This window comes from Puma concolor, chromosome A1 (assembly GCF_028749965.1).
Source record: "Puma concolor isolate L17-30 chromosome A1, mPumCon1.1.hap2, whole genome shotgun sequence".
NCBI classification, from domain to species: domain Eukaryota; kingdom Metazoa; phylum Chordata; class Mammalia; order Carnivora; family Felidae; genus Puma; species Puma concolor.
The window spans coordinates 155493188-155514327 of NC_141667.1; the positions used below are offsets into that span (position 1 = coordinate 155493188).

The 21140-nt window shown below is 35.7% G+C and overlaps 1 protein-coding gene across 1 annotated transcript in view; it reads left to right on the top strand.

Annotated features, from left to right (window-relative positions):
• Positions 1–5390: 5390 nt before the first annotated feature.
• Positions 5391–21140, top strand: part of LOC112856859 (butyrophilin subfamily 1 member A1-like) — a 75603-nt gene continuing 59853 nt past the window's right edge. Inside the window, exons 1-4 of the mRNA XM_025920160.1 lie at positions 5391–5487; positions 8844–9191; positions 14832–15113; positions 17067–17180. Coding sequence (XP_025775945.1) covers positions 5391–5487; positions 8844–9191; positions 14832–15113; positions 17067–17180 — 841 coding nt within the window. The remainder of the gene's footprint in view (positions 5488–8843; positions 9192–14831; positions 15114–17066; positions 17181–21140) is intronic.

Below are 21140 nucleotides of genomic sequence, written 5' to 3' on the forward strand. Positions count from 1 at the left end.
TCACTACATATGGACTAAAATTGGTCACTATCTGTTCTCCAAGTAATCATTACAGAAGGCTATTGCTTTAGTGTCTAGAGTGGCCCTCAGGGTGAATTTGTTTCAAGTAGAGGACCATTTGATGGGTAAAGGATACAGGAACAGGTTGTGTGTATCTCAATAATAGGAGACAACAAAGTGAAAAATACAACATCTCAAGATTATAACTGTAATAAAACTAGAAATTATGATAAGAAGATGTTTTAGTGTGGGCCAACCAGGTAGATCCAACCAGGATCTTAGCCAGTCTTGATTACCCCAAGTGTAGGGTTTTAAGAGCACCAATTTGGTTATTTATATCAGTAAGTAATCCTGTTATAGTTTTGTTAAAATGTGTAATGTAGATGCAACATTCCACTTTAATAATGACATATGTTCGTGGTTATGCTGCTGTTAAATTACCTAGTGCCATTTTATTGTGTAGAATTTGTTTATGCTTTTGAGTTACTTCAGTGTTTAATAATGTAAAGCTATTTTGTGTTATTTAAGGCCATAATCGTGTATTTATCAAGGGCATCCATGTGCTATATGACATCTAAAACTACTGATGGAAGAAAAATAGATGCTAGATGGTAATACCAAAGAAATATGTATCTTGCCCATTATTGTTTTAGATATGGAAGATTAGTTGGACTTGTGATAGTTAATGCTACAACCAGGTATCCATGCTTAACCTATAGTCCATCTCCTAATCCAGCCTTCTGGAAGCTATGGCCACTAATTTTGCCCAAATAGCAACTGTGTTCTGTTAAGTGCCAGCCATGTGATATTTGGTCGCCTTGTCCAGTCAGTGGCAAACCAATTGGTTGCTGGCAAAATAATGGTATGGTCCCAGGCTTCTGGGGGGGAGCCATTGCTTTGGTGAGTACCATAGGGTCATGAATCAAGTGTATGTTCTTTCTGTTCCCAGCATAAAAGGACCACTTGGCTTAGTTGTTTTATTGTGGGAGTAAGCCTCATATATCCATCCCATATCTTATATATTCCTTCCTGAGTGTATTGATAGGAAAGACTACATAGATGTGGAAAGTGTGGTAATGAGTCTATCTGTTGGTTGGCATATTCAGTTAAATTTTTGATAATTCAAGGATAAGAGAAAGGTCTCCTATGACATGGAGTGGCCCATCTAATTTTTAGCATAATACAGCAAGAAACATTATTATTTTGGGGTGCCTGGGTGGCTTCAGTTGGTTAAGCATCCAACCCTTAATTTCAGCTCAGGTCATGATCTCACAGTTCATGGGATTAAGCCCCACATCAGGCTCTGTGTTAACAGTGCAGTGCCTTCTTGGGATTCTCTCCCACCCTTTCTCTGCCTCTCTCCTGCTCACATATTCTCAAAAATAAATAATAAAAAAAGAAACTCTATTATTTTTATTAATAGAAATTTCCCTATATGTGCTGGGACTGGGGTGACTTTCTGTTGGGTTTGGTTAAACATGGCCACTGTATGCTTGGCTAAAGCATCTACTTGAAATCTTGGTTCAATAGAGGTGGCTCCAAGGATAAATATGACTAAGGGATTAAACTATGAAGAAAGCTTCTTTGCTTGATGTCTATACCTAACCATATTATACTTGAAATGAATCACTGGCAAGTGGGCTATGATTTGCTCTGTGAGATAAGGGTATCGCCAAGTTCATTTTCCAATCAAATTTTAAGGATTTTATCTCCACAAGTTCATAGCTAACCCCATAGAGTGGGATGTGTTCTGACTTTTAAAGAGCAATTTTGTGGGGCGCCTGGGTGGCGCAGTCGGTTAAGCGTCCGACTTCAGCCAGGTCACGATCTCGCGGTCCGTGGGTTCGAGCCCCGCGTGGGGCTCTGGGCTGATGGCTCAGAGCCTGGAGCCTGTTTCCGATTCTGTGTCTCCCTCTCTCTCTGCCCCTCCCCGTTCATGCTGTGTCTCTCTCTGTCCCAAAAATAAATAAATGTTGAAAAAAAAATTAAAAAAAAAAAGAGCAATTTTGTTATCTCAGCCACATGGAATTGGTCAAGTTGACAGCTAATTTACACAGTTGTTGGGGAGTTTATTTTACTGTCTAGATGTTAAATAATCATATGTCCATGGAACACCTGTTATTAGCCCCACAGAGTAACAAATTAGAAGATAGTCTATATGCAAACTTTTATGGCATTTTCTCTGTTTTACCTCAAGTTGTTTAGTTTAGGCAAGTAACAAACACTTAAAGATAATTAATGAAAACTAGAATCTAGCATCCAAAAGGAAATGTTATTAAAACATGTATTTTCTCTCTACATTCACCTTTATTTCCAGAGATAGCCAAACCAGGGCTAATTTGCTTGTAGATTAATTCCAGTTTTGACAAAATTGGGTTAATTATTTACATAAGCTCACCAAGAATAGTTATTGACCATATACAGCCTTTAAAATCTTGCTGGATTTTAATCTTTCTGGAACTTTTTATGAGGAATCTCTAGACTGAACTCTTAATAGCCTCTCTAGGCCAGAGCCAAGCCAATATTTGTCATCACACTTGCCTACAATACCTGTATATTTTGGTGTATTCCTATTCTTGAGGTCTCCTGGAAATATATATCATCCAATCTATCCTGGATATATATTTCATCCAATATATGCAAGAAACTTGATGTCCCTGGAAGTGATGTTCTCTGCTCACCTGGTAAGACTGCTGGGAACTCTTAAACAAGATATCAGGCCAATATTCTCAAGGGGAGTTATTGGCTTCAAAACATCAACCTTAATTCCTTAAAGCTGTCTGGTCATATATGTGTCTATGCATGTCTCTTTAAAATATTACACTTCAGATAAAGTCTTGGTAATATAACCAATGTTCCAGTGGTGTCCTGATATGAGGAGACCAGATTTTCATGAAACTTATTCAAATAATTATAAATTCCATGGAAGAAAGAACACTCACTAAGAGTTTCTGAATTCTGGAGGATTCAGTTAGGGGAAAATGTTAAATGCTTCCATTTATTCACCAAGGATTATTCTATCATTTTTCTCAATTCAATCAGTTCTGTGTTTTTAATTTTTGTTCATTTTAAGTGCAGCTTGCTCATTAGTTCTGGAAATCTTACCTGGGTCAGTTTTATGATTTTAAAGATACCAAAAACTTGTATTTGTAAAAAATCCTTTCTATGAATCTCCTTGAAGATGAAACATATTTTGCAATAACACTCAAATAATAATTATAAATAACAAAATAAAACCCCTCAGAAATGCACATGGTTAAAAATCTTGTATGAAAATTTGTTATAATGCAATTGACAAGGACATCTGGTTATTTCTGTGACATACAAAATTTCAATAATACAAGCAATGACTTTCTATGAGGACATAGAAACTTCAGGAATTTCATATATTTCCTAGAATAATTATAGATTTATCCATAAAATACAATCTAAAGATTATCATTATTGGTTTGAAAATGTTGTCCAAGTAACTTCAAATACCAAATAAACAAATGTAATTTGGAAAAAAAAAGAAAAAAAGAAAACTTCCTGTATAATTAAATCTTGTAAAACTTGTTAAAACCCTCAGAAATTTTTAAGCACATTCCTAAAAAGTGTTATAGATCATTACAAATCTAATATTTATATTTAACCAAGGTGACAATAATGGACCCTATTAGGAAATCATATATCAGTTAGCAATACTATACTATTTCAACATTGGAAAGTCTTAAGGTTCTTTTTTTTTTTTTTTTTTCTTTTAATAGGTTCCACACCCACTGTGGTGTTTGAACTCACAACCCTGAGTTCAAGAGTCCCATGTTCTATCTACCCACCCAGGCGGGCACTTTCTTAAGTAATCAAAGACCTGATAAAGACAAAACATAGAAGCTTTGGTTTTCAGGGCAGATAAAGAAAAACACTGGTATTCTGGGTAGACAAAAGAGAAAAGCCCCTTTCTTTATTTTCTTATCATGAGCAGACCAGCAATCTAAATGAAAAAAAAAGTCTTTTTAAAAATGAGGAGAAACATTTTCAAACTTATACCAGTGTGCCTTAAATTCCATTTATTTCAAACTTAACCACATATAAAATTATTTTCCAAAGATTCTCCTTCACAAACGTCCTACAGCTTTCTTTTTCATTCAGAATTTGTCCTAAGCCTGTTTTCTCTAAACAACCGGTCTCATTTTAGGATAAAATTACATTCTTTTTCCCTCAACAATATTTGTCCTCATTCCTTATGCCTTTCTTATTAAAAACTCATCTTTTCTTACATACATAGTTTCTACCCTTATTTCCATCAGTCCTCATTACATTTAGCAGAATTTTATTTTTAGAAGCTTTAGTGTACAGTTAAAGTTAAATAGGAAACAATTGTGAACTGTTGCTCCAGAATTCTTAAGAAAGGAAATTCATGTTTACCTTGTATAATTCTAAAAATGTTTTCCATAGTATTCTTTCAATAAAGCATACCACATGTTTACCAACAGGCCCAAATATCTTCAGTTTCTCTGCAAGAAAAACCCCAAAACACAAACCTATGTTCAGTAACCAATGCTTTTCTACATTATTTGGACAAGACTTACATATCCAGCAAATTCAATCCAATTTTATCATTTAATTTAGCAAAAATTCAAATTTTAAGTGACCAAAGATTTTGAAAGCTATGAAAACTTTTATGTGTAAGCCTTTTAATTTATTTCAGTTTTTAAATTATCCATGAAAAGTTTAAGAGATGAAACAAGCATCTTTTTAAGTTATTATTATTATTATTTTTTTTTTTGCTGACAAATTACAACAGAAATCACATGAGTTTATTTCACACTTACTAAACCTTGGTAGAATAAAAGTTATATATTTAATGCTGATAACTCTAATTTTTTAATGTTTTTATTTATTTTTGAAGGAGAGAGAGAGAGAGAGAGAGAGAGAGAGAGAGAGAGACAGAGCATGATTGGGAGAGGAACAGAGAGAGAGGGAGACAGAGAATCCGAAGCAGGCTCCAGGCTCTGAGCTGTCAGCACAGAGCCCAATGCGGGGCTTGAACCCATGAACTGTGAAATCATGAGATGAAGTCAGACACTTAACCAACTGAGCCACCCAGGCACCCCTAATGCTGATAACTGTAAAGACAAGTCTTCCTTAGTTAAACTAACAAACTTATATGAATTTAAATACAGAATATGTTGCGCCTAGGTTGACTTCAGAGACAATCCACTTGTCTCCACTGTGCATGTTGACCTGAGGCGTCTTTGGGGAGAGGAAGTGAGCAGTTTAAGTCCAAGAGAACCCTTGGGCCCTTTCATGATGACTGGGGACATATCCAGTTTGAACTTGATAAGAAGGTGTTGCAACAGCTTGGGGTGCTCTTTGCTCCTCGATAGCAAGGGTAGAAGGAGCAAGAGCCAATGGCACTGGATGCATGGAGACTGGTCCAGAAGAGTTATGCACACTGCACCCATTGTGGTGCAGAAACGGGAGGAGGAGCAGGTGGAGGCAGAAGAGGTGAGGCACTACCAGTAATCTGGGGGAGGATAAAACCCAGAGTGCAGACAAAGAGGACTTCTAGTCCTAAAGCTCATCAGCTCATACAGGAACATACACATATTTCTTTCCTCCGACAAAAGTGAAAAAAGGCAGCCCATGTCAAGATAGAGAAGTCAGGGCAGACACACATTTATTTTCTCCAACAAAAAGTGAAAATAGGCAGTCCATGTTGAGCTGTAGAGATCAGGGACCCTCCCTGAAACAAAAGGAATTTTGGCAGCTGCTTGGGACTACTCCTTAAATTCCCTGTCCAGAGGTAGCTGAACCAGATAATTGGCTGCAATTAGCATAGCCATTAATCTAGTAGATAAATGAAGGAGAAAAGTCCACTGACAACAAGACTCAGGAAATATTCCTCCAGGACTCTCAAAATCTATTCCTGATCCCACATAACAGAAGAAGAAACAAGAAGGAAGCTAGTGAGTTAGGAAAAACACAGCAGGCATGTATAGGATCTTGTTAGCAAAGTGTTTATAAGAGAGACAAGGTGGGGGTGCATAGAAAACATGACAGAACATAAGTGATGTGGTGAATTAACAGAAGTAGAAGAACTGATGCAAATGGGTAAGAAGAAGTTGTCTTTAGGCCCCGTAAAGGAGTATAGACAGATCATCCTTGTGGCACAGGGCCATAAAGATCTGACCAAATGTAGGGGCGCCTGGGTGGCGCAGTCGGTTAAGCGTCCGACTTCAGCCAGGTCACGATCTCGCGGTCCGTGAGTTCGAGCCCCGCGTCAGGCTCTGGGCTGATGGCTCAGACCCTGGAGCCTGTTTCCGATTCTGTGTCTCCCTCTCTCTCTGCCCCTCCCCCGTTCGTGCTCTGTCTCTCTCTGTCCCAAAAATAAATAAACATTGAAAAAAAAATTAAAAAAAAAAAAAAAAAAGATCTGACCAAATGTGATTTTGTTCCATTTTCCCTGAAACCTACAAAGAAGGTCTAATTTATAAATAGTATTGAATTTGAAGGTCCCATTAATGGACCAATTTTCATCATTCTTCAGAGCATGTTGAGGCCAGGCACTATTACTGAAGAAGATGAGATGCTTCCTTAAATCCTGTTGTCCAAGGTCACCTCAATGTGCTGGAGACAGCCTGAATGGGGAATCCTTTGGGAGTGAAGAAGTTGATCACATGGTTGATTCATAGAAAACAAGGAGATCACATTAACAATCTAGGAGTCCATTACCAAAATCCCCCTCAGCTCTGAATGGCACCACATCAGGAATATTGGTGAAGGTTCCTGGGATCAGAGTGGTGGGAGGCATCCTTCTTTGGTGACCACTCTGATACTTTTGTACTACCTGAAAAGGGATGTTCAAATTTTCACTGCCCTATTGTATCCTAGGCTACAACAGGTGTTGATGAATGGACTGAAATGCCACAAAGAGTGTGGTTTCTTTCCATTTTGAAGGAGTCAATATATTTGGCAACTAGTAATAGCCTCAAGGTCTAGTATTAATGGAAAAGGCATAGGTTGTTAAGAAGGGGCAGCTATTTGATATCATATTAAGCATCATATACCTAGGGTAGAAGTACTTTCAATGTCTTGATTTCAGCTCAGGTCATGATCTAACTGAGATTGAGCTTCACATTGTGCTCTCCCTGATAGTGTTGAGCCTGCTTGGGATTCTCTCTCTTAATGTTTCTCTCCGTCCGTCCCCTGCTCATGCTCTCTCTCAAAATAAATAAATAAACTTAAACATAATAATAATAATGACAATAATAATAATAAACACCAAACCATACTGCAATGACATTGTAAGAAATCTAATCAAATTTATCATGGAACAGTCAGTAAGGTTTCAAGAGAGAAAGAAACCTAGCCCACTTTTCCAGCCAAGCTGGTTCAGTCCATTACTTGCATATCTCAAAATATATTATAAAAAACTGATACTTAAGAATAATAATATGAAAGTAAATTTTGTTTTAAATTCATTTATTTATTAGTGTGTTTATCTGTACAGCTTTCCTTACATTAATGACATGTGAGCAGTTAGAACTTGGAGCCATGCATGCCTAGGTTAAACATACACAGTGACAGAGTGAAAGTGGTGCTATCATGTTTGATGTTTACATTTCAAAATGATAGCCCTCCATCCTTAAGAAAGATATATTCAATGGGTGACTTGGGTGGCTCAGTTAAGCGTCTGACTCTTAATTTCGGTTCAAGTCATGATCTCACGATTTATGATTTCAAGCCTGACATGGAGAACCACCATCAGTCTCTGTGCTGACAGCATGGAGCCTGCTTTGGAGTCTCTATCTCTTTTCTCCATGACCCTTCCTGCTCTCTCTCTCAAAAATAAATAAATAAACATTTAAAAAATATATTTGAATTTCAATATTGGAACAAAAGATTATGTAGCCTTTTAAAATATATAAGCCAGGTAAAATTTATTGTTTTAAGATTGGTTTTAACTAATGGTTACTCTTTATGCCTATACTCAGAGAGAACTTACAGTAAAATTCTAGAAAATTTATGTTGTAGACAGGATCTCATACTTATGTTCTAAACTGGGTAAATATTATGAATAGAATTACGTTCTTTCTTAACAAAACCATTTAAGTTTTAATAGTTTCACCTTATATTTCTTTATAGATTATATTATATAATACATGGTGTAAAGCAAGGAAACATTTGGGTATTACTATTAGAATACTTAGACCATATAATCTAACAAAGAATAAGTATTTAGGGGCAATTTAACATTTACTGAATCCATTAATCATTGACTCAATTATTAATTGTTGACTGACTCAATACTTTCATCTGTTAAATGATAATATATTCTATAACACATGAAATTTTTATAAGCCATAAACAATGAGATTTATATAATTTGAATTCTAATCCTAGGAAAAGGGAAAAACATATTTTTTAAGATCAAATGACTATTGCATGTTGGCATTATGTTCTGTATTATCTTTTATGCTAACAGTGTATTTGGGCATCTATATTTTATTTTTTGTTTTTTTTTTTAACATTTATTTATTTTTGAGAGACACAGTGTGAGTGGTGGAAGGAGAGAAGGAGATGCAGAATCTGAAGCAGGCTCCAGACTCTGGGCTGTCAGAGAAGAGTCTGTTGCATGGCTCGAACCAAGAACCATGAGATCATGACCTGAGCTGAAGTCAGACGCTCACCCATCTGAGCGACCCAGGCACCCCTGGACAGCTTTATTTGAAATCTGTTCATTAATCATCTACAATTTCCTATGTTAATTAAACTGGTCTAATTTTTTACTGATCAGATGGCCACAACCATGCTTGTCAAGGTCTCAGTAATGATTCCATTGTTTTAAAAATTATTTCCAGGGCAATTCCAGGTCATAGGACCAAGAGCACCAGTCATTGCCTTTGTTGGGGAAGAGGTTGTGGTTTCCTGTCATCTCAACCCATCAATAGATGCTCAGAACATGGAAGTGAGATGGTACCGAAATGATCCTTCAGGTCTGGTGCATTATTATGGGACTTCCCAGGATCATATGGACCAGCAAATGCCAGAGTATCAAGGGAGGACCAAGTTCCTGAAGGGGAATATTACCAAAGGGCTTGTTGCCCTAAGGATCCATCACATCAGACCTTCAGATGAAGGGGAGTATGTGTGTTTCTTTGAAAGCTCTACATTCTACAATAAAGCACAGTTCAAAGTGTTGGTCACAGGTGAGTCTCTGCAATTAAAACTACTGTCCAAATTGTATTATTTTGTTTCCATCAGCAGTCTAAAGTAGTGTTGTATATGGGTAAAGGTGGCTAAATCTATACAAACACTATGACTGAATGCCAAGAAAGTTAAATATGCAATCTAATCAGTCTGCCTCAACATTCTTGGGTGGTAGTAAAAACACATTTTAATCATTTGTCAACATAATTTCTTTGAAGAAAAGAAAAAAGTAGGTATTATAGTATGTTCTATCTCAAAAGAGTCCCAGAAGTGTATCTTAGTCTATCTTCTAAATTTCAGAGGGAGTTAAAAGAGACAGAAAGAATCTGAGTAGCTGCCCTCTGGCTAGGTTTTCTATACCTTGCTGCTACCACTCTGGGAAAAGCCCAGTCACATGTGGTCTTGTTCACTATTTAGTATGACATCCTTCTTTATTCAGATCCCTGCATAATTTGTCCCCTGAGATCTCACTCCTGCTCAGATATTGACCAAAACACACACACACACACACACACACACACACACACCCCAAAACAAAACAAGAAAAAGCCCACAAAACTATATTGCCAGAGTGAAAGACTAAGGAAGGACTGTAATTAAACCACACACTGAGCCTCGTCTTCTGAGATGAGTTTTTGTATCATCTTTCTTATAATGGACATAATATAAACTAACCCAATATAATGAAAGAGACAATAATATTGACCTTCCTCCCAAAAGCAGGAAAACGTTTTCCTTCAGAACTCCCTGACCTATGTGCAAATGCTCCTTCCTCTTATTTAGTGACAATTGTGCATAGGTCCCAAGTAACCCTTAATCCATGTTTACACAATAAAGGATGTGTTCTTCTATAATTATTCATAAATTAAACGGGAGCATGTGCAAAGACACTCGCCTGCAAGTTTTAAACACCTTTGTGAGTTACCATTTTTGTAACCAGACATTTTGAGCCACACATCTTCTGATAATATTTCTGACGAATCATGGAAAGAATAGTAACCTCCTTCTGAGATTCCTTCCTGAATTTAAAGAATATCTGCTTTTTATGCAAGTATACTCGTGTTCTTCACTGCAAGTGTCTATTGTATGCAAATGACTTTCAGTGTACTGGAGACATTTAACCAGTCACTAAGAGGCATGAATGAAACCAATTATATTCATTCATTCATTCATTCATTCATTCATTCAGTTTTGCCTTTTGAACAGGGATCTTTCACTCTATTGTGGTAACTTCTGAAGCAATCCAGGTGTTACACATCCACTTCTATAAGTCCTACAAACATTTCCTAAACTTTGGATAAACTCTTATCAAGGGCTTTGGATTTGAAAACTGTAATTGCTTCTGCAATGAACAATATGTCATTCCTCAGAATCATCTCAATTTATTTATCTCAATTTCTTTACTTGCTCCTTGTTGAGAGAAACTCTACCACTAAATAGAAAACAAATTTCCACTATGTGTCCTTTTTAACCCAGTCTTTAGAAGAGTGCATTTCCTACCTTGACGCTCTTGGCACTAAACTCTGACATCATGCTTGTGATTGAATTTGTTTTGAGCTTAAACAATGGTTAACTGACATACCTTCCCGAATCTCTTATATCTTGTACATGAGTTTTTATTATACATCAACTCATTGTTTGTTCCAAATCATTTATGCAAGGGAAGTTGTATTTGCTACCCAAGCACAAAAAGCCAGTGCCAAGCACTTTAATTTGCACTGTGAATATATATTTAAAACAAAGTATGCATTCCACCCATCTTTTTTATGAAGCCCAGAAGACCCCACAACATCCAAAGATATTTGGTTTTTCTCTTGGTTGGCTTTTCTCTTGTTTCCTGTGGGCAGTACAAATATGTGGATTTAATATTTGAACTAAGTACAATATTTGCATAAACAACCTTTGACTTTAGAAATTAATGAAAATAGGTGTACTTTTAAATTCTTAAGAAATTATATCATCCTCTGGCCTACTGTAAAATAAACTGGTATCTAAATATTGACATAATAAGTGATTACAAATAAGCTTTTAAGAATCCAGATTTTTTTCCAAAAAAAAAAAAGACTTCTGTACTACTAAAATGTAGTTGTGCTGCTTTTTTGCCACATTTTGTTGATTTTAATGGGAGATATCTCATTTTTGGACCTGCAATCCTCATTCATTATAAATAAGAAAAATAAAGTCCTATATTGATAAAATGCTCTGATGTTCTTACCTCTTCCAGATGAATTATCCATGAGCTTGTGTAGTTCATCCTGGGATGGATCCATTTGTTTCCAATCCCATATCCACTGCAAAATAATATCTGGTGCTGTGTGACTTTATAGTTTTCATTTGTGCCAGATCTTGAGACCAAGTCCTTGGTTTTCTCTAGCTGGATACCTCATATTTTTCTGTGTTTGCCTTAGTTACTATGATTTTTGTCATGAATTTCTTTAAAATATCTCTCCTTCATGGAGGAATAACATTTTTCTCAGGGTCAGTAATCAGTTCTGATAAGGATGCAGTCTCTGCAGGCAGCTCAAGAATTCTATACTATCTCCTAGAGAAAAGATTCTTCTGTATCTTGAGTCAAATGGAACCAACTCATTTCCCATTCTGTTTAAATACCCAGGAGGTTCTGGGTAACAGAATTTCTGCAGAACCCACAACTGCAATGAACACCTACATTAAATTCTACTTAAATACAATAAGCATCACTAACTTCTATCTGTTTGATAGTTGTAGAGTACAGGTAAGCAAATCCATCAATAACTATTAAGGCAACCACAAATATAGGTTGAAAACATAACCAAAATATTTTCTAAGAGATAAGAGATAAAAATGAAGGCCCTGATATTAGGTAACATAATCAGATGGTGTCATAATGGTGAAAACTATGAGATTTCTCTCCCTGCCATGGTCATAAGACAATACAAATCCCAGACTCTCAAAATAGATACAGTATGTATTAAAATCAGCCTGTGCTATGTCAGAAACCATGTAGGTCTCAAGTATGCCCATTAGAAACCCATGAAGGTAGAACAATGGTGACCTAGTTTACTCACCTGCTGGCAAACTTTTCTCCACTTTGACCCTTCAGTCTTCACTTGATAATTCATAAGAGAACATTAATGGCTAAGGCAGCACTTGGAACACATTTTTCAAGCCTGTGAAATTATCCATACCCAACACCCCTAATTTCCAATCCTATTTTTAATCCAGACCCAGAGGTTGTGTTCTACCCTTAGCTCCCAAATTTAGTAAGGCAAACAGAATAGCATAATTCTAAATACAACTTTTCTCTCTATAGAAAATCAGATACGAATTAAGCATTTATTGTGTTTCTACAAAGACTTGCCAAATATAATCTTCTCTTTAGAAATTACCCATCCAGAATGACATTTCCCTTCAACTTGTAGCAAGCAGCCTAAACACATGGAATACAATGGATGGCCTTTCAAATTGAAGGATCCAGCAAATGAAAACCATATTTTCTTTGTATTCTTAATTTATTAATTCTTTAAGATGAATAATATTTATTACAACATAGTAAGCACTATATATGGAGTAATATTTATAGCCATCATGTGTTGAGACTCTTTTTTTTCCTGGTTTTATAAAAAGGGAATGGAGGCACAGGGAGATTGAGTCAATAGATACACTGGGTCACTAGTCCCAGCAAGTACAAGTGTAACTCTTTGACTACAGAGCCTATTATCATAAGAGAATCATAACTGATTCTCAAAGCCATTGCATTCTGAGAATTCCATGTATCAGTACTAGCACTGATTGGCACCACTCTGCCACTTAGGTCATTACTGACTTGACACACTATATACTAGTCACCAAATGGTGTTAAGGGTTTGGCCATCCATGCAATATCAGAAATGATTGGATAATTTTCCTTCATAAACTTCCTAGGATGACTATCATAACAAATTACCACAAATGTGATGGACTGAAAACAAAAGACATTTATTTTCTCACAATTCTAGAGGCCAGAGTCCACAACCAAAGCGTCATCAAGGTTATGGTCCATTGGAAGCATCTAAGGAGAATGATTCTTTGCCTCTGACAGCTTCTTGTGGCCCAGGCATTCCTCTGCTTTTGTTGGGATCATTCCAATCTCTGGCTCTATCTTCAAAGGACCAGTTTCCCTGTGTCTCTGTGCCTAAATTCCTTTCTTTTCATATAGACCATAATCCTTTTGGATTAAGACCCATCTATTCCAGTATAATTTCATTTTTACTAATTACATGTACAGAAGGCATCCAAATAAATGCACAGATATTAAGGATTAAGACTTGAACATATCTTATAGAAGACAAAATTCAACACAAAACAAGGATAGTTTTGTCCTAGTAAATTTTATTTTTTGTAATAGACTGTAAGAGTTACTGTACATAATACTGTACAGAATGCTACACTACTATTCAATGAAGTCAACACACAGTAGCTTAAACCAGAATTTCTCCCGTGGTACAGGGATAAAGGAACTAGAACTGGAAGAGTAGGTACACACTGTGAGGTTTACACATTTCTCTCAATTTGATGTTTTGCCATATCGACAAAATTCACCTTTTAAGATGATTCATAGGAACTGTCTGTGCTCCAGTCCTTGAGAAATGAGAAAAAAATGAAGGAAAAAAGTGTATCTCCTTTCTCTGAGGGAAATATTCCATAAAGCACATATATCATTTCCATTTCACAACCCTTCTATCAGCATATCAAGGCCACTTTTAAATGTAAGGTGGTTTGGAACATTCAGTCTTAAATGGGACTGGGATATTCATAGTTAAAATTTATATTATTCCCCGAAATGTTCTATCCAAAATAGCAGCTACTAACTGCATATTTCTCTTAAATTTAAATTTAGTTGGAATGAATTTAATTGACTAAAATATGAAATTCATTTCCTAACAAAATTTCGGGTGCTCAGGAACGACCTGTAGCTAGTTATTTGGACCACATTGATGTTCATAGCATTCCCAACGTCATGAGAAGTTATTTATTTAAAAATAACTTCTTTAGAATTAGGCATTAAAAGACAATTGTAAAGTGACTACAAATTTGCTACAGAAAACCATCCTATGTTCCTTTAAATTCAGTGACTGCAAATGAATTGATAGAGTGTTTTTCCACTCAACTGAGTTTTTTAAAAATGTTTATTTTTTAGAGAGAGAGAGAGAGAGAGAGAGAGAGAGAGAGAATATGAATGATCCAGAGAGGGGCAAAGATAGGAGACACAGAATCCAGAGCAGTCAGCAGGCTCTGAGCTGTCAGCACAGAACCTGATATGGGGTTCCAGCCCATGAACTATGAGTTCATGACCTGAGCCAAAGTTGGACACTCAACCAAATGAGCCACCCAGGTGCCACATTCTTCTAACCAACTTTAAGAATCATCAAATAATATAATCAGTGATGTTTCAACTGGGAGGGCGGCAAAGGAAAACAATACAGACATGCTTGGTATGTGGGTACTTTATTAAATGTTGATACAGCTGATTTTTTCCCCAAAGTTCTTTGGCTTAGTTATTTTTCTAACTCTCTTTTATGAATAAGAAAAATGAACTTCATAGACATTAATTAAAATGTAAACTGGAAAGAAAACTCTTGGAGATGTGTACTTTCTCTGTCTCTCTTTGGCTTTCCTAGTCTCAGGTACAGCTCCTCATATTCACATTGAACCTGGCAATAGGATGGACATGAAGATGACCTGCACATCCATGGGGTGGTATCCAGAGCCTGAGGTACAATGGAGGGACCTTCAAGGACTGCTCTTGGCACCAGCCTTTGAGACAAAGAAAATAGAAGAAAATGGACTGTTTCATGTGGAATCATCTATCACAGTTGATAAAAATTCAAGAGCAGATGTGTCCTGTGTTATAAGGAACCTAATACTCAGTGTGGAGAAGGAGGTGCATGTCTCCGTAGCAGGTCAGTTTCCTCCAAAGTTGATATCTTGAGAAGTCCCTGCTGATCAGGAAGTTCTTACTGATAAAGACCTATGATTGACACACCAGAAGGATATTCTAATTTATCCATTTCTAAATTTTAATGCAGAGAACCTGGAAAAAGTCACATTCTGTCTTGTTTTATATTTCTTCTTATGATGGAAATGTCATTCTTCTACTTTATGCAGATGAATACATGAGTGGAAAAAAGTAATAACGTTTTTGAGGAAACCATCAAAGTTCTTTCTAAACTTCTCCTAATCCCACTGCCTAGGGAAAGCATATTTTCACAATTTTCTGTTTTCTCCCATCCTTCAAATTGATTTGAATCCTGGCAGTGCCATTTATCAGCTTCCTGGTCGTGAGTAACTATTGACCTTCCTGTGCTCAGTTCCCATGTGTTAAATACGGATAATCATAGTGTCTACCTCATAAAGTTGTTATGAGTATTAACTCTTATGATTAATAGCACAGGCAGAGAAGAGCTCAGACATTCCAATAACTATCCAAAGTGACAGTTCAAAGAAATAGTTTGCCCATGTGATCTCTTCCAACTTCCTGGATATACAAATATCCTTATTTGAAGTATTGTAGCCTGTCAATAACATTCTTTATCTCTTGTCCTTTCTAATCTTTCCAGCTTCATCCTTCAGCCCTGTCTTCCTTTGCCTCCAATTCTTCCCACCCCTCACTCATTCCCAGAACATATTCACCCATGCAATATCCCATGTAGGCTGTTATTGACACATTTCTTCTATTTTTCCTCTAACCAAAGGTTTCTTCCTGCTCCCTCTGTATTTAACCTTAACCTCTCAGAAAGCTATTCTGTGTTAAGTGCCCTCTTTACTCATACATTATTTTGATTATATGTTTCACTATTTCCCTAGAATGAATATAAACTTCTGAGGATACTGTGTCTATTTTTTATATCCCCGTTACTTAGAAAAATACCGATCCACAATATATTTTTCTACAATGCACAAATTTTTGTATCACCTTTAATCAGTAAGTGAAGTGACATTTCCTTTGTGCTTTGGTTTGGGACATCACATTGGTTTAAGTTAGTTAGAAAGAAAACTTGAGGTGGAAAATGTGAAAGAAGCAAACACATACACCATGATAGAGAAAACATTTTAAAAATGCTCATATATTTATATATACATATATACATATATGTTTGAGATCATCAATTAAAAATTACACAGACATTTTGGGGCATCTGGGTGACTCAGTCAGGACCTCTTTTGAAGTAACAGTATTAAATAAAAGAATATAAAAATGATACTCATTTTTACAGATTTTATTTGCTAGCTGACACATATTTCATAAGAAATGGGGAATTGAATCTCTGTCTCAAGAACCTAGACATGAATTCCATTTAGCTTATAATCCAAGATGTCACAATTTTTCCTTTAAACTTTGGAAAAGCTCCACATGCTTCTTATTCATTGGTATATTGTCAAACTCACATATATATTTACATAGAAAATAATCAGATAGAAAAGACACATGGCAAAGTCAGTGTGGGGTCTGTAGCAGAAATAATGGAGAAAAGGATGAAAAAATACTTAAATGCATTTTTAGACTTTTATTTGTTGTAAGAGAATTATTTGTTGCAAATATAATAATATTTGTTAAATTTTGATTGTGGGTACATGGATGCCTGATAAATTATTTGTATGTGTTCAGCATATTAAAACATTTGATAATTTATAAAATAAACATCTGAGTCTCCGTATATCAAGAACAGGAAAGGAAACTGAAGCCTCTTTAGTATTCCAAAATTCTTTAGAATTGCAGGGAGAGGTAGATGAGGCTTAGAATCTGTGCTCTTCCTCATAATGTCCCCTAAAGGAAAACATCTAGGGATTTGTTCCCAACAGCCAAGTCTCTGATAGCAAGCTGAATACTAAGTGAGAAATTTTATATTTTTCAGATACCTTGTTTCCTGAGGACTGTCCTTGGGCAGTGGGGTTTGCAGTTTTCCTGTCTCTCCTGGCCTTTGGTGCAACAATCAGTGTTCTATTTGTGTGTACCCGAAAAGCCAAAGGTAAACTTAAAAAATGGTGAATTGGCCTCATTTTTGGAAGAATTAGAATATAACAGTAACAAAAAATTCATAAATGATCTGTAGGTGGTCTTTAGCATTTAAAATTGGGAATAAGAAAACCTGAACAGACTCATCCACAAACTTATGGCTTTGAATGTTTGTCAGAAACTAGAGGTTATTTGATGAAGGTCAATTACTTCATCAAGGAAAAAAAAAACATGCTTGGTTTGTTTATGAACTGACACTTAAATTTGTGGGTTCAGAAACAAGATTATATAATGCTTTGTTTATGTGTTTATTTATGCACCCAGAGATAATCAAATTCTCTACAATATAATTTAACTGAAATCTTAGTGTAGCATTGGGATGGTTTTTTTCTGTTATCAGAATGCCACTTTTCTCTAATATTGGGAGAGGGGGCAGAAATCAGTATAGCAGTATTCAGAACATTTCTTTGTGAGCAAAAACAAGAAGATATTAACAAATTAGAGCTTTTTTCAGGCCATGAGTGCCCGTGACTGCCTTTCTCCAGTCCCTAGAAAATAATGCATCATAAGAACCCATTTTTCTGTGCTCTGGCTTGATTACAGTTCTCTACATATGCCTGGCTACCCACAGCCTGTGGCACTTCTGTCCCTCACTCTGAATGTGTTCAGTGAGTTCTTTAAAGAAATGCTCTGTTCAGAAATAATATTTGTGCTGTAGACAGGCTTAGGTCATTATTCCTGTAGAACTATGATATATTTCTATTTACATTTGTTCTACATTGATTGAATTTCCAGTATCTTGAAGGTTACTTTCCTGCCAATGTGATTTACCTCCACTAGGTAGGAGAAGAGAATCAGGGCAGTGATCAAAAGTAAAACAAAACAAGCAAACAAACAACAAAACAAAACCAAAAAAAAAAACACAAAACCCTGACCATGAAGAGAAGCATTGCATTGTGTTAAAGTTCTTCTCTCATCACCTGTCAGTTCACAAAAATGATATAGTTCATACTCCTAAATTTTTATACAACTTAGAAATCCCTTTAAATATCCAATACTGTCTACTTGGTCAATATGAAAAAAAAAATAGTTTTTTTTTTCTAAAAATGTGAGAAATATATTTTCATGGCAGAAAAATAGTATTTATCAGAGCATAGCTGATAAATTTTATTTAATTGAAAACAATTGTTAACTGTACTGAAATTAAAATGAAAAACTTAATAAAAATGTATAGCTGACAAACAATACTACGTTAGTTCCAGGTCTACAACAGATTGATTCAAGAACTCTTCACATTATGCTTTGTTCACCAAAAGTGTAGCCACCATCTGTCACTAACAGCTATTACAATACATAAATTATATTACTTAAGCTGTACCTTTCATTCATGAGACTTACTCAGTTCATAACTGGAAGCCCATACCTCCCACTCCCTTTCACCTCTTCCTCCTCCAGTCCTGCAACAACCAGTGTGTTCTCTGTATTTATGGTCTGGTTCTCTTTTATTTGTTTGTTTTGTTTTAACAAACAAATGACTATCACACCTAGTCATTGTGATAGGTGTCAGAAAACATTGCCTGGTTTTGAATTGCATTTCACTGATGATTAGCGATGTCGACGATTATTATATGTGTCTGTTGGCCATCTTGAAAAACTTTCTATTCAGATACTCTGCTCATTTTTTAAATGAATTACTCATTTTCTTTTTCTTCCCCTTTTTTTTGCTGCTTTCTTTTAGATATTTTAGATATCAAGCCCTTATCAGAAATATCACTTACAAGTATCTTCTCCCATTCAGTAGGTTGCCTTTTGCTATGTTGATAGTTTCCTTTACTGCACACTTTTTTTTTTTTTTTGGTACAGTCCTAGTAGTGTACTTTTTGCTTTTGTTGACCTTGTCTTAGCAGACATATCCATTAATACATTGCTAAGATCAATATCAAAGAGATTGCTGCCTATGTTTTCTTCCAGGAGCTTTATGGTTTCAGACCTCAGATATAAGTATTTAATTTATTTTTATTTTTGGTACCGTGTAAGAAAGTGAGTCAGTTTCATTTGTTTGCATATAGTTATTCAGCTTACCCAGGCCATTTTTGAGGAAGATTTTTTTTCTCCTATCGTGTATTCTTACCTCCGTTGTCATAGATTAACTGACCATAGAAGCATAGGTTTATTTCTGGGCTCTCTCTTTAGTTCCATCGATTTGTGGGTTTCTTTCTTTTTTGTGTATCAATAAAATACTTTTTTAGTTATTATAGCTTTGTGGCATACTTTTAAAATCTTGGATTGTGATATATCCAGGTTTGTTTTTCTTTCTCAGCATTACTTTGGGTATTCAAAGTGTTGTGTGGTTCCATACATTTTATAATTATTTGTCTTATGAGAAAACTGCTATTGGTATTTTGATAGGGATTACATTGAATCTGTATTTTGATTTGGGTAATATGGATATTTTAGCAGTATTAATTCTTCCAATCCAGGAGCATGGAATATCTTTCCATTTGTTTTTGTCATCTAAATTTCTATAATCTATATTTTATAGTTTTCAGAGTACAGGTCTTTTTCCACTTTGGCAAAGTTTAGTCCTGGGTATTTTATTTTTTGGTGCAATTTTGAATGGGATATTTAAAGACATTTTTTTTCTACAGCTTCATTATTAATGTTTAGAAATGCAGCTGTTTTCTGTATATTAATTTTGCACTATGAAATTTTACCGAATTCATTTATTAATTTTCATAGTTCCTTGGTGTATTCTACAGGGTTTTCTAAGTATAATATTTTGTCTTCTGCTAAAAGGCACGGTTTTCTTTCTTTCTTACTGATTTGGATGCATTTATTTCTGTGCATTGTCTGATTGGGTGGTTAGGATTTTCATTACTTTTTTTTTTTCTTTTTAAGTTCCATTTGTTTTATTGCCAATTATTTATTTATTTATTCATTCATTCATTCATTCATTCATTTATGTATTTATGTATTTATTTATTATTTAATATAATTTATTGTCAAATTGGCTAGCATACAGTGTGTAAAGCGTGCTCTTGGTTTTTGGGTTAGATTCCTGTGGTTCATTGATTACACACAACACCCAGTGCATATCCCAGTGCCCTCCTCAATGCCCATCACCCATTTTCCCCTCTCCCCCCCTACCCCTCATCAACCCTCAGGTTGTTCTCTGCATTTAAGAGTCTTTTATGGTTTTCTTCCCTCCCACTCTGTAACTATTTCCCCCACTTCCTTTCTCCAATGGTATTCTGTTAATTTTCTCAATATCCACATATGAGTGAAAACACATGATATCTGTCTTTCTCTGACTGACTTATTTCACTCAGCATAATACCTTCCACTTCCATCCTTGTTGCTGCAAATGGCATGATTTCATTCTTTCTCATTGACAAGTACTATTCTATAGTATATATAAATCACATCTTCTTTATCCATTCATCAATTGATGAACATTTAGGCTCTTTCCATAATTTGGCTATTGTTGATAGTGCTGCTATAAACATTGGCATACATGAGCCCCTATGAATCAACACTCCTGTATCCTTTGGATAAATTCCTAGTAGTGTTATTAGTGGGTTATAGGGTATTTCTATTTTTAATTTTTTGATGAACTTCCACACTGTTTTCCACAGTGGTTGTACCAGTTGGCATTCCCACCAGCAGTGCAAGATGGTTCCCTTTTCTCTAAATCCTAGATAGCATCTACTGATTCCTGAGTTGTTAGTTTAAGTCACTCTGACTGGTGTGAGGTGGAATCTCAGTGTGGCTTTGATTTGTATTTCCATGGTGATGAGTGATGTGGACTATCTTTCCATGTCTGTGTGGGCCCTCTGAATGTCTTCTTTGGGAAAGTGTCTATTCATGTCTTCTGCCCATTTCTTCACTGGATTATTTGTTTTTTGGGTGTTCAATTTGGTCAGTTCTTTATATATTTTGAACAGTAAATTTATCCAATGTGTCATTTGAAAAT